This window comes from Aptenodytes patagonicus, chromosome 20, assembly GCF_965638725.1.
Source record: "Aptenodytes patagonicus chromosome 20, bAptPat1.pri.cur, whole genome shotgun sequence".
Lineage (NCBI taxonomy): Eukaryota > Metazoa > Chordata > Aves > Sphenisciformes > Spheniscidae > Aptenodytes > Aptenodytes patagonicus.
Window position 1 is genome coordinate 8,988,808 of NC_134968.1, and position 14,565 is coordinate 9,003,372.

Consider the following 14,565-nt stretch of genomic DNA (forward strand, 5'->3'; position numbering starts at 1 on the left):
TCCTAATAAACTGTCTTTATCTCAACCTGTGAATTTTACTTTTTTTTCTCTGATTCTCTCCCCCATCCCACTGGGCAGTGGGAGAGTGAGTGAACAGCTGTGTGGTGTTTAGCTGCCTGCCGGGTTAAACCACAAGACCCTCTCAAATAAAATGCCCACCCCTGCTTACCCCTTCCTCATTAGCCTAGGTTTTTCTACATTTAAAGACTTCTCTGATATTTATGATACGGTTGCTCTGGTAATTTCTACCTTGTTGATTAGTTCTGTTAAGCTTGTACTCCCCATTTGTTATCAATAGTGTCCTATCATTTCCCATGTTGCTGTTTTGTTAGCGGTGCCATGAGTCAGGTCAAACTACATACACACTACACCCCTTTTGCTGCCTGCAATGCCTTCTAATTACTCATGTTGTTGTCTTCTTAGTGTAGGCCAGGGATGGCCATCTGTGCACATATCCTAACGCTTATCTTTAGATACCTATACATAGGTCCAAATCAGGTGCTGAATCCAATCGCTGATGTTAGGTAAGATTATTCCCATCCCAGTTTCCTAAAGCTTAAATAAGATGGGTTCCAGCAAGCATGACATGAATGACTAAAACCTACAAATGTTGCAAACTGAACACTAGTTCCTTCATCAGCAAACAAGAAAAATACAGCTTATTTCAGAAAACATCTAACATTCTTCCCATCTTCATTCACTGGATTATAGAGGTAGCCAATACCCTTTATCCACTGAAGCTCTTCTGCATATGGCAGAGACTGATCTATCACACACCACATATCACTGAGACTCATGAGGATGGAAGGCTCAGGCATTTATTCACAGATAGCTGGTGACATTACTTTTCCCTCTGTCCCATACCTTTCCATCCTCTCTGATTCCATTCCACTGAAGGAAGGAACCGTTCTGTGTGTACAAGTGGCTCCTTAAATGACACAGTGGTGGTGTTTGCATAAAGCCCTTTGTACTTCCCTTCGTTCTTCATGTAGACTTGGACTACCCAGTAAGAGAGTGATTTGTGGACTAGCCACCGTTATCCTAAATCATTCAACACGGAGAAAAGAAAACCAGAAAGCTTGTGGAATAAAAAAGGGAGGAGAAAGAACAGAGAGCATAATTTAGGTTTCAGTAATCTACAAGATTATTGACAACTGTTTGTAGATGGATTGATGAATGGATGGATGAATGCATGGATGGATGGAAATGTAGGAATAGGTATGTGGGTGGATGGATGGATGGATGGATGGATGGATATGTAGGAATAGGTATGTGGGTGGGTGGGTGGATGGATGTCTAAGGAGAGACAGGAATGTTATTAAATCATTTTCTTTCCTGTTCTTGATTGCAACCACATTCATCAGCCCTTCAAATGTCTGAGTGTTTAGAAAGTACTATACTACATTTGATGCTCTCCCTTAAGGCCTCCTGAAACTGTGTGTTCCTCAAGCTATAGATGAATGGATTGAGCAGAGGAGATACCACAGTGTTCAAGATGGACACCACCTTGCTGAAGTCGTCTGTTGGTCTGGGTGGGTGTGAGGTACATGAAGATGCAGCTGCCATACATGATAGACACCACAGTGAGGGGAGAGGCACAGGTGGAAAAGGCTTTCTGTCTGCCAGCCCAGAGGGGATTTTGACCACAGCAGTAATGACGTTGGCGTAGGATACAGCTGTAATAGCTAGGGTATCCAGTAGGGTGAACACTGCTGAGATTAAATTCGTGCACTCTAGGACCTTGTTGTTTCCACATTTGAGCTCAATCATTGGTGTGTTATCACAGAAAAAATGATTAATGATGTTTGAACCACAGAATGGCATCTGGAAATATACCACTGATGGAGAAAGAACAAGGACAGCCCCACCAATCCAGGCAGTAATCACCAGCAGGCTGCAGACTTGTGAATTCATAATGGCCACATAATGTAGAGGTTTGCAGATGGCTGCGTACCTGTCAAAGGACATTACAGCTCACAGGAGAAACTCAGTGGTACCTAGCATGAAGTAGAGAAAAGCTTGAGTGAGACCACCCCTTAAAGAAATTGTTTTTTTTGCCTAAAGCCAGGTTGGCCAATGCTTTGGGGATAACAGTGGTGGTAAAGCCAATCTCTAAGATGGAGAAGTTCCTGAGGAAGACGTACATGGGAGTCTGAAGATGATGGTTTATCAGGGCAATGGTGATGATGAGAATGTTACCTGTTAAAGTCAAGATGTAGGTGACTAACAGGATGGTAAAGAGCACATAGTGGAATTGATCATCATCAGCAATGCCCAAGAGGATGAAGTCCATCACTGTTGTTTGATTCTCCATCTGTAGCTTATCTTTAAACAGATAAAAATGTTTTGAGGGAAGCACATGAAAAACAAAAAGTAATGAGCGAGAGTCTCCAAAACCTTGTTCCTGAAATCAGTCAGTGTTCCCTTTTTACTGGGTGTTCTTCCAAAGAAGAGGATTCATCAAGGCTCAACAAGATCTCCACTCTGAATTGCCTGCTACTCCTCCTCACTGGTTTCTAAGATGAAGTCTACACTGCCTTTCTGAGCAATACTCAAATCCAATGCTAAGCATGTAAAGGCAAATGAATCCACACTGTATGAGTGGACTTCATCACTGCTTGAGTATGAAGCAGTGATCCTTCCTTCTCCTTCTGTATCTGATCTTCTTGGGCCACAAAGGGAAGCTGATCAGGTTACCCTGAGACATTTCAAAAGGAACTAGACACCTGTATGTATGCAACTAAATCAGACATTTAATGCTGCCAAATGCCCTAAAACATGTGCAAGTTTTGACTTAGTCACAGCAGGTTTTTCTAATCAGTTGATGACAATGAGGATTGGCAGGGATAACTCATCTTCATCTTAAGTGGCTAATGAAGGTAAGTCTGAAAATTGCCTTGTGGACCTCTCTTGCTCTCTCCACCGACATTACACTGAGCTTAAGGTACTTCCTCAGACTTAGAGATCTAACCTGTAGACATGAATATTCCTTGGACTCTTGTGTGATGATTTTAATGAAAATATTCTGATTCATTATTATTACGATGAAAGAAGTGTGAATTACTACCAAAAGTTAACAAGAGTCCTGACATGAATCTATCACCAAATCTTGAGTTACAGCAGACGTTGTAATAATAGAATATTTAAATTGATAAAGTGACTATTTCTAATAATTTAATTGGACAGCACATTTAGAGAAGTTTGCAAGGGCTAGAAAACCTCTTCTTTTGGGGAGAAGACAATATATTGTGTCTTAATAGACACGTTTTCATCCCCTCCAGGAATTCAGGGAGTTGGATCACATGCCATACTCCAGATCATCTTTGTTATGGTACTGTTCTAAAAGAAGAGAGAAGTACTCACCATGCAGATTGAGAAAATCAGATATTCCTGGGGGGAAGACCTTTTGTTTTACAAATCCTTAGAAACATCTTTCAGATCATATCAGCTGGTTATTGTTCTGTCAGTTAATCCCTAGAAATTGCCTTTTAGCCAAAGAACACTCCTCCTTTTGAGATGCCTTCTCTTTTGAGGAGGTTTTCTTATGCATGGGTGTGGTGGGTTGACCTTGGCTGGCCGCCAGGTGCCCACCAAGCTGCTCTATCACTCCCCTCCCTCAGTAGGACAGCAGGGCAGAAAATAAGATGAGAAAAAAGAAGTCATGGGTCCAGATAAAGGTGGTTTAATAAAGGAAAAGCAAAGGCCGCACACAGAAGCAAAGGAAAACAAAAAAAAAAGATTTATTCTCGACTTCCCATCAGCAGGCAGTGTCCAGCCCCTTCCTGGGAAGCAGGACCTCAGTGCACGTAGTGGTTGCTTCAGAAGACAAACGCCTTAGTAATGAATGCCCCCCTCTCCTCCTCCTTTCTCTTAGCTTTTATTGCTGAGCACGACATCATATGGTATGGAATATGTCTTTGGTCAGATTGGGTCAGCTGTTCTGGCTATGTCCTCTCCCAACCTCTTGCCCACTCCCAGCCTACTGGCCTTTGGAGTGGGGGGTGGTTGGAGAGAGAGTCTTGATGCTGTGCAAGCACTGCTCAGCAGTAGCCAAAACACTGGTGTGTTATCAATACCTTTCTAGCTACAAATACACAGCACTGTAAGGGCTGATATGGGGAAAGCTAACCCCATCCCAGCCAGACCCAATACAATGGGTCACAGTGGCCAGTCTCGTAAGTGACAAAATCTCATCTTATTTTCTAACATCTCAAGTAGGTAGTTTTTTCTTAAACTAACCTGTATCCAGCAAAAAGATCTTTTGCATGTATGCTGGTTATATGCACGTATAACCTGCCTTTCCAAGTACAGTACATATTACTAAAAGGTTCAACACTAACTGCCTAGGAGAAAAAGAAAATGCTTAATTTAGTGCCATTAACATTGCTTCCATTTTGCAATTACTTTAAGAGATACTGGCCTAGCTTTTTCTCAGAGCTTTTCCTGTGTGAGTCGTTACACCACTGCTATTTAATTTGGTTTATTCTAGTTTTCTCCCTTCCCAAGATGACATGTGATGGTCTCCCTAGGAAGATCCTTTGTGGTCTTCTGGGAGTGTAATGGTTTGTTACAGAAATGCCTTCTTTCTTGGCTTATTCAATTGTCTGAGCTTATGGTTCATTCCAAGAGGTAAAAAGTTCAGACAGCAGTGGATATGATTCATCTTACGTATCTTTAATATCAACACCGTGGAGCTTTGATTTAGTTCCTTACACATCTCTATCTAATGGCGATTTATACCTTAGGGTTTCCAGGCTTCTTCTGCAGTTTCAGAAGGGTTCAAAAAACTCAGCCAAATTCCCAAGGTGTCTTCCATGTTACGTATGTTGTCAAATACAACTGCATGAGCTGCAAAGTAAGGACAGGATTAAGGACAGGATTCATCTCAGTTGACAGCCTAAATCCAAGACAGTGATTCAGAGACTGTCTTCAGACAAAAGAGGAATATTGATCCCTCCAAAGAGTGATTTGTACAATAATTTTAGCCATCAGTCTTAAGAAAAAATAAATCACATTCCATAGATCCTTTTTGGCCATGCATGGAGCAAACAACTGTAACTTAGAAGTAAAAGCCAGAGGTCACAAAAACTTAGGAAGATTTATGCCACTCTTGGAGTAGTATTTCTTGGCTCCATCTTAAGTACCTTCTTTTTTGGAAATGATGCTGGCTTGTAATGATCAGCCAATGGGGGTGACAGGGACATGGAGCATCGATGTAAGTCATCCTAAGTTGCAGGGAATCAGCTGCAGATGCAGACATCTGGATTTAGGCATGTACAGTGATGATTTGTATCCGTGAGGTGGGTGTCTCGACACCTGATACAGTCAGTGCAGATCCACTTAGTGAAGTCAACTAAGCCAGCAGAGCAATTAATCTGATCAAATGCAGGCCTCCTCTAAAGTGACCTGAAACACTCTCTTGGCCTCAGTGGCTGTGTTGACCAGCTCTCCCCCAAACAGCTGGGGGATCAGAAGGTCAGAACTTGGGCATCTCACAAACACGGGAGAACCGACATGGAAGACATCAGAGGTGGGAGGAGTCCATTGCCTGAATATTGACATCTAGTGACAATGTGCACACTCAGGGATCCCATCTCCCCTCCAAATGCTGCTTCAGGGGGTGAGAAGCTGAGACTACCCCTCAAGTCCTTTGTCAGACCCATTTGAAAGTCTTGAATACCATAGGCAGTCTCAAATACCATTAGACACCTGTGTTATGGCAAATTAACTCTACGGCAAATTAACTCTACCCTTGGAGCGTGTCTATGCTGCCAGCTTGGGTAGCAACTTTTCAGTCCAGGGTTCCGTCCGTCTGACACACCACTTTGCAGGAAAATTAGATGATTCCCAGGATCCCTTCTGCAGAAAAATTTCAAGGCAACACTCAAGATGAAGTCTCAGAGAGTTTTAGTGGCTTGATCAGGCCAAAGACTGCTCAGAGAGGTCAAAGGAACTTGATGCATCCATCTAGATGTGGTCTAATGAATGCCAGCTAGAGGGAAACAATCACTTCCCTTGATCTGCTGGCTATGCTCCTGTTAATGCAGTCCAGCATGCTGTTGGCTTGCTTTGCTGCCAAGGCACGTTGGTTATTTATGTTCAGCTTGCTGCTCACAGGGTCCTCCAAGCGCCTACCTGCAGAGCTGTTCCCAGGACAATCAGTCCCCAGTATGCATTTTTGCAAAGGTGAAGGTACATTTGTCCTTGCTAAATTTCTTACAGTTCCTCTTGACTCCATTCCTCCTGCCTAAGTCCTTCTGAATGGCAGCCCTGCCTTTTAGGTGTATTGACTGGTCCCCTCAATTTGGTGTCACCTGTGAAACTGACAAGAATGCACTCCCTTGCCCCTCCTCCAGGCCACTGATAAACATGATGGGTCCTGGTATAGGACTCCACTTATTATTAACCTCCAAATTGAGCACAGCCTATCTTCTGAGTACAACTATCCAGCTAGTTTTTTACCCATCTCATTGTCCACTCATCCAGACCATAATGATCTAACTTAGATCCAAGGATTTTGTGGGAAGCAATGCTGAAAGCCTTGTTAAAGTCAAGGTAAATGACATCCAGTGCTCTCTCCTTGTCCACAAATCCAGCCATTTTATCATAGAAGGCCATCATGTTGATCAGGCATGTATTACGCTTGGTAAATCCAGCCTGACTTTTCCCAGCTTACTTTCTTCTTCATGTGGCTAGAAATGTGTTCCAAGAGGACTAGATGCTTCATTGTTTAGGTTTTTTGGTGTCATTTGAGATGCCAGCACTCATATGGGGAATCATAACAAGACTGGTAGAGAGAATGCAGGACCCAGCAGAAAAAATCCTTTTGCAGTGGCACGGTATGGGGCTATCTTGAGACATCCTCAGTTGCCATGCACATCTCTGTGGGCAGGTGAACCCTGATGTTAGGTGAGATGGACCACATGGTAACTGTTCACTACTGCGCTTCCTTCATTCTTTTGGGTCAATGTTCCAGTCCTAATCTTCATGCCTTTTAAGACCAAAAATATTACTGGGAAGGCAGGAATCAAGACACACTGAAAAGTTTACAGTAGCATTCAAACAGTGAAGGATGCAGAGAGGGGACTAGGAGATTGAGAGATCATCTGAAGTGTCAAAATTGTATGACAAAGAAGTGTTTCTGAGACCATGGCTAACACCTCCCAAAGACTTCCAGTCCCCCTCAGGTCCCTGCACAGGCTGAGTGAGCTGAGAACTGGGAATTCTGACTGAGATCATTTGACTGATTTACTTGAAAAGGTCAGAGTATCACATGGGCATTTTCTAGCTTTACATGTAATAAATACAGCAGAATTTTACTTTGAATCTCTGCTCATGAACAGTGCAGAGCTCCAAGGACTATGTTGAACAAATCCTTAGAAAGAAAGCCTCCCATTTCATGCCTGTGGTATGGCCCACCTCAGAGATGCCGGAGCTCTTTCCACTGATCGTAAGACTGGGGTAACTAACTTCATTTCTTCACTTAAGCACCTACTCTTTGACTGGGTGAATTCTGCCCCTTAAACAAGGACAGGGATAAAAAAAAAAAAAAAAAGAGCTAAGGAATACGAAGTAGAAGAGCTGAAGGGAATTGTTTCAACCTCTTTCTCTGGTGAGTTTGTTAGGGCAATTTTAGCAGGACAAAAAGAGACTCAACAAGCAGGACATGCATCATAAAGTATAAAGCAATCATTTTTGTCTAGTGCACACGAAAGATAGCTAGGCTATAACAAGCCACTATGCTTGAGTGTTGTGCTTATGCCCTCCCAGTAAAGGGGTGTAAGAGTCTGTGCTGGTGAGGTAAGCATCAGTCAGGAGGGGCAGAATTAGCCTTCACGCCTCCCTGGAATGCATCCTTGGGTCATGGCAATTGAGGCTTATTTATACACTCATGGCCCTGATACTTAGTGCTGCAGAGTTGTGGTCTGCCACGAACTCCATCAACACTGATGACATTGGTGATGGACCAAATGGACTGATGATTCCTGACCAGCCCTGACTAGCCTGACTTGTGTCCCTCTTTCTATTTCAGATTTTATAACTTCATTGAATTCTTGAGCTAACAATGATTGCATCTCAACAATTCCACTTCCGTCTGTAATCAAACAGTATGCTACTTTTTTTCTCTGTATATACTTCCTCACAGCTCTTTTGTAGCTGCCTGAGCCATGGTTACGCAGCTGTGCCATAACGCAGCCATGTCTTAGATCCTTGATACACTGGTAGGGTCGGGGCGTACAGCGGGGTCTGCACACATAGGATTACAGCTCTCTCCCCGATGGCCTGGTATCTTCTGATCATCAGCACTATCACTCTTCTTGTTCAATGTTAGAGTCTGGTATCAGGCCAAGTCTCTGCTTACACCACTACTTAGCAGGCTGCAGACACCAGAAGACCTAAGCTCTTCTTAGTGGCAGTGTTAACGGCTAAACCCCATCTTACCCCTGCTTCCACAGTTAATTCATTATGCCATTCTGCTCAGGTCTTGAGCTGTGATGCCTTAGCTTTGCTAAACAAGCCAGCTGCATTAACAAACATTTGACAATTCCATGACAATTTATTATTTTACTACATTAATAGTTAAGTTGTGAAAGTCTCTCTCTGGCATAAGCATATTCAAATGTAATTTATGTGCACACACTATAAAAGAGTATATCATACAATATCTTTAAATACACAAAAATATTGATGCTAACTGCTTGCTACTCAGTGGTAGTAGCATTTGCATTTGCATGTGATGTCCTAATGCATACCTAAAATAAATTTGTCACATCTTGATGCAAACACCAGTGACCTATACAATTATCAGCAGTTTGCAATAATATCATCAATTCTTTTCCTATCTGTAGAGCAGTTGAGCAGCTTGCCCTATTGTCAGTTACTTCATTCACAGAGCATCAAAAACCTCTCATTCTTTTTTTTTTTTTTTTTAATTAGCTAATATTCTCTGCAATAACCTACAGGTTTCTGAGATCTGTTGCTGTTAATTTGCTTACTACCTTTTGGGATAATTTTTCCCTTTTGGCAAATCAAAAACTTTGTATTTAGCATGAAATAAAAATAAGTTGAAAAAGGTCATGGGTCAAGATGAAGACGAGGGGATCACTTACTGATTACCATCATGGGCAAAACAGACTTGACTTGGGGAAAACTAATTTGATTTGTTGCTGTTTAAAATGGAGCAGAATGACAAGAAACAAAGAAAAAAGCTTGAACACCTTCCCCCCCACCCCCACTTCTTTAACAGGTTGCACAGAGAAGTTGTGGATGCCCCATCATTGGAAGTGTTCAAGGTCAGCCTGGATGGAGCTTTGAGCAACCTGATCTGGTGAAAGATGTCCTTGCCCATGGCTGAGGGGCTGGACTAGATGATCCTTAAAGGATCTTCCAACTCAAACCATTCTACGATTCTATGACTATGATTCTTCCTAGGCTTAACTTCATTCCTTCATTTCCAGCTCCTCTACCTCCTACCTATCTCTGAGAGGCTCAGCGGGGATGGGGAACGGGAGTTGTGGTCAGTTCATAACACTTTGTCTCTGCCGCCCCTTTGTCCTCATACTTTTCCTTGTTTCAGCATGGGATCCCTCCCATGGGCTGCAGTCCTTCAGGATAAACCTGCTCCAGTGTGGGCTCTCTACAGGCATAGTTCCTTCAGGGCATATCCATGTGCTCCACCGTTGTCTCATCTATGGGCTGTAGTGTGGATATCTGCTCCAGCGTGGTCCCCTCCACGGACTGCAGGGAAACACCTACTCCACTGTGGTCTCTCCCACAGGCTACAGGGAGACTTGATAGAGAGGGCTTATCGCTTCTCATTGTCTGGTAGTTTATTATATAGTGGGGGCTCTTCAGCATGCGTCACCTCCTCCTCTGGCCATATTCCAAAATCTTTGCCTTCTGGCCAATCCATAATCACCTCCAAGATTCCTGGGCGACTGGGGTTTCCTGTTCGAGCCTGTTGTGTGGTCAGTGCGACCCACTTACTCCACGTAGCATCAGTTGCATGAAGTGTAGAGGGGACCCTCCCTTTGAACATCCAGCCCAGCACCGGCAGTCGGGGTGCCAGGAGGAGCTGTGCTTCAGTGCCGATCACTTCCAAAGCAGCTCAAACCCCTTCATATGCTGCCAATATCTCTTTTTCAGTTGGAGTACAGTGGGCCTCGGATCCTCTGTATCCCCGACTCCAAAACCCCAGGGGTCGACCTTGAGTCTCCCCTGGTGTTTTCTGCCAGAGGCTCCAGGTAGGGCCATTCTCCCTGGCTGCAGTGTAGAGCACATTTTTTACATCTTGTCCTGCCCAGACTGGCCTGAGAGCTACTGCATAAGCTATTTGATCTGATCTGTCACCTGCAGCACCTTCTACCTCTCTTTCTTCTCCGACACTGGTGTTTGCAGGATTGTTTCTCACACTTTTTTTTTCCCTCACTCCTCACTGCTGTACAGCGTTTTGCCCTTTCTTAAATATGTTTTCAGAGAGGCGCCACCAACTTCACTGATTGGCTAAACTTTGGTCTGAGGTGGTTCTGTTGTCAAGCTGGCTGGAATCATCTGTGTCTAGCATGAGGGCAATCCCTGGTCTCTTCTCACAGAGGCCACTCTGCTGAACATCAGAGCTCTGCTGAACACCACTTTCATTTCCTACTCTGGTTGTATCACCCAAGTCTTTGTTTTCTGTGCTACAGCCAGCTTAGCCTTTCTCACCATGATTGTCTGTCATGACCTAAAGGGTTACCCAGCCTGCGGGTGTGTGGAGATCACGACTGTGTGGTCATAGGATTCCATAATAAACAGGGACACAGAGGCTTTTATCATCTGAATTTTTTTATTCTCTGAATTTCTCTATTATACATTACCACAAATACCATGCAAATCACCACTAGCAAGTATACTACTACAAAAATCACCACTAGGAAGTATACCTATGATTAATAAAGGAAATAAATATAGTCAGGCTATTACAAATTACTATCAACAATGAAAAATATAGTTATGGTGGGTTGACCCTGGCTGGACACGAGGTGCCCACCAAGCCGCTCCATCACTCCCCTCCTCAGCTGGACAGGGCAGAGAAAATATAACGAAAGGCTCATGGGTCGAGATAAGGACAGGGAGAGATCACTCACCAATTACCATCACAGGCAAAACAGACTCGACTTGGGGAACTTAGTTAAATTTATTACCAATCAAATCAGAGTAGCATAATGAGAAATAAAACCAAATCTTAAAATGCCTTCCCCCCCCACCCCTCCCTTCTTCCCAGTCTTAACTTCACTCCCGATTTTCTCTACCTCCTCCCCCACAGCAGCACAGGGGGTCGGGGAATGGGGGTTGTGGTCAGTTCATCACATGTTGTTTCTGCCGCTCCTTCCTCCTCAGGGGGAGGACTCCTCACACTCTTCCCCTCCTCCAGCATGGGCTCCCTCCCATAGGAGACAGTCCTCCATGAACTTCTCCAATGTGAGTCCTTCCCACAGGCTGCAGTTCTTCACAAACTGCTCCAGCATGGGTCCTTTCCACGGGGTTCAGTCCTTCAGGAACACACTGCTCCAGCGTGGGTCCCCCATGGGGTCACAAGTCCTGCCAGGAGCCTGCTCCAGCGCTGGCTCTCCACGGGGTCACAGCCTCCTTTCGGCACATCCACCTGCTCTGGTATGGGGTCCTCCATGGGCTGCAGGTGGACAGCCTGCCCTCACCATGGTCTTCACCACTGGCTGCAGGGCAATCTCTGCTCCGGCACCTGGAGCACCTCCACCCCCTCCTTCTTCACTGACCTTGGTGTCAGAGTTGTTTCTCTCACATATTCTCACTCCTCTCTCCAGCTGCAATTGCTGTTGCGCAGTTTGTTTTTTTTTCCTCCTTCTTAAATATGTTATCACAGAGGCGCTACCACCGTTGCTGACTGGCTTGGCCTTGGCGAGTGGTGGGTCTGTCTTGGAGCCGGCTGGCATTGGCTCTATCAGACACGGGGGAAGCTTCTAGCAGCTTCTCACAGAAGCCACCCCTGTAGCCCCCCCACTGCCAAAACCTTGCCACGCAAACCCAAAACAGTAGTATCAATCAGTAGTATGGCAGCAGTAAATAACAGCAGCAAGCAATCATATAACAACAACCAACAACAGCAACAGCCAAGTAGATACATACTATTACAGGTTACTACAAACTTGTCGTTAGTGAAGCAACTTATCAACAATATAACAACAGATGGAACACATTACTTATATGGATATATATCAGTATCAAGTGAAGTAGACAGATCTGAGAAGGGGCCAAACTACTCCAAATGGAAGGACAAACTGATCCCAGAAGGGGACCCAACCGTCCCAGAGGTGGGAGGACAAACCAAACCAACCCCAAAACTGGGCCCAAAGTGAGACCAATAAAATAACAGACAGAGTCTCACTTCAAAGATGATGACCCACGTCACAGAGTCTGGAGTCAGCCAGGTGTCCCTGGTGAGAGTCCAAGATCTCGTAGAAAGTTCATGTGGAGAATTCAACCTGTTTAGGAAAGGAGAAGTACGTGCAGCACAGGGAGTTCTCAGTGAGAGAGCCTCCATTTTTTTATAAAAATTGAGTCTTTTCTATATATCATAGAGACATAAGAGAGCATAGGACACCTCCACTTTGAGCAGCCAGCAAATGCTGTTAATTTCTATTTTTCACGTGCAACAGTCAATAGGTGATGATGTTTTCTGTTCTTGCAGACCAATTTTATTTTCCCAGACTGTTTCCACTTTTTCAGACGATAAGTTGCTGTTACAGTTTTTTGGGGTTTGTGCTTATCAATTTTATATCAGGATGTCTCTGGTTTCTTGGTACCCCAGCTGTACTTCAGAGAGGCCAGCTGCACTTCCAAGCATGTTTCTGCTTCCCAGGCATAGTTCCCAGGCTCACAGTTCCCAGGCTGGTAGGCATTTTCTTTTGTTCAGTAATTTTACCCTTCTAACCAGGCTGCCTTTCTGCCTGCTTACATCACTCCATTCCTTGGTCTACAACCACTTATGGATCACTAGGAGTGAGACTACACCATATTTGACACATCTCTTATGCTTCCTAATGTGTGAGGTGGAGGAGACTCATGTCTGATTAGGTCCAATGTTGTTCTGACTTCTAGGAGGATTTGTCTGTTGGGACACAAGTGTACAGAACCAGCCTGGATGAAAGAGATACACACAGTGACTTCATACAAGATATCATAAAGAAAATAAGTTTTGTAATATGCGTGTCTCTATGTGAGTTATGCCTCTACGTTTCAAATATACTCACTGGAGAGCAAGGAAATGAAAGGGCTTGAGAGAGACATTCAGGTCCCCATAGCAAGAACACCTATATTTAATAAGCTGAATCACTTCCTTGGCACCATTGATTGTTCTGACCATTGGATGCCTGACTCACAAGTAAATACCAGGATTTGGGTGCCCAAACATAGGTCTTTTAACCTCTCCTCAGGTCAGCTAGGAGGAGTCCCACCCAAGAACATCCACAGAAAGTCAGACTGAAGCCTTGCCTTGCTTGGCAATTTGATTCCTTAGATAACCATGAGCGAGTGTGTCAGCAACACTATAGGAATAAGTCAACATATATTGCTAGGGCTATGGAATATTTTACTAGGCTCCAGAAACTTATGCAGGGGTATATGCTGTTGTTCTTAGACACCATTTAGTTTAATTTAATTTAATTTAATTCATTTTATTTAATTAATTTAATTCTTGTGACTGTATTAGCTGGACCTGCAGGGATAATAATGAAGATTTAAATGCCAAATTTACATCTTCATTTGGATACCTAGAGTTAAGTATCTTCATCTTCACCTGATTCTTGCCCATGCTGACCACACAGCTGAATCATGCTGTCCCCTGGAATGAAGACTTCTTCACTGTCTATAAAGTAACTGCAGATATTCTGAACACATGAAGACACCTACATTAGGGTGTCTTCATCAGCAAATGGAAGCTAAGCATTGGGGTTTTTTACTAAAAGAACTAGAAAAGGAAAATGTGTTTTTTCTTATTCCCCCATTCTGGTGAAAATAGATTCTTCCCTACAAATTCTCCTGGGGTTTGTATTTCCCAGAAAGAAATAGATTTTCTTTAATGCTGTCAAATAACACTCCTCTTCACCCTTGGAGCCAGGTCCCCTGAATACCCACAGGATAAAATTGACTGTTGGTCACTTGTCTCCATCTTCACTCTGTCTGGAGTGAAACAAAAGCATGTTTGTAGAGTAGATCCCTTTCAAGAGGCAACATGAATAAGACTGGAACACGTTTTGTTCTTTCTGCTCTACACAGTCATGCAACACTACCTAGGTAAGCTCTGCAGTGTCAAACACTTGCAGAGGCTCTCAAGAAATAGCCCTGGTGCTACAATGCAGATCCATGCTTTAGAACTTTGGTTGGTTGGTTTTCTATGGTGATTGCGTTTGGTTTTGTGTTGTTGGGTGGGCTTTTTTCGGTTTTTGAGGGGTTTTTTTGTGATGTTGTGGGTTTTTTTTGTGACTAAGCATAGCCCTCATAATAGTTCAGGATTTTTGAAAAAGGGGAAAAAAAAAAAGCCTTACACAG

General features: G+C 43.7%; 2 protein-coding genes across 2 annotated transcripts in view; one reads left to right on the forward strand and one right to left on the reverse strand.

Moving 5' to 3' along the window:
• LOC143169235 (von Willebrand factor A domain-containing protein 5A-like) overlaps window positions 1–14,565 on the forward strand; it is a 121,193-nt gene that overhangs the window by 77,666 nt on the left and 28,962 nt on the right.
• On the reverse strand, window positions 1,369–2,314 carry LOC143169190 (olfactory receptor 6C74-like). The gene is given in 4 exon segments (XM_076356467.1): window positions 1,369–1,519; window positions 1,521–1,626; window positions 1,629–2,055; window positions 2,057–2,314. Coding segments are annotated over 4 exon segments (942 nt in total).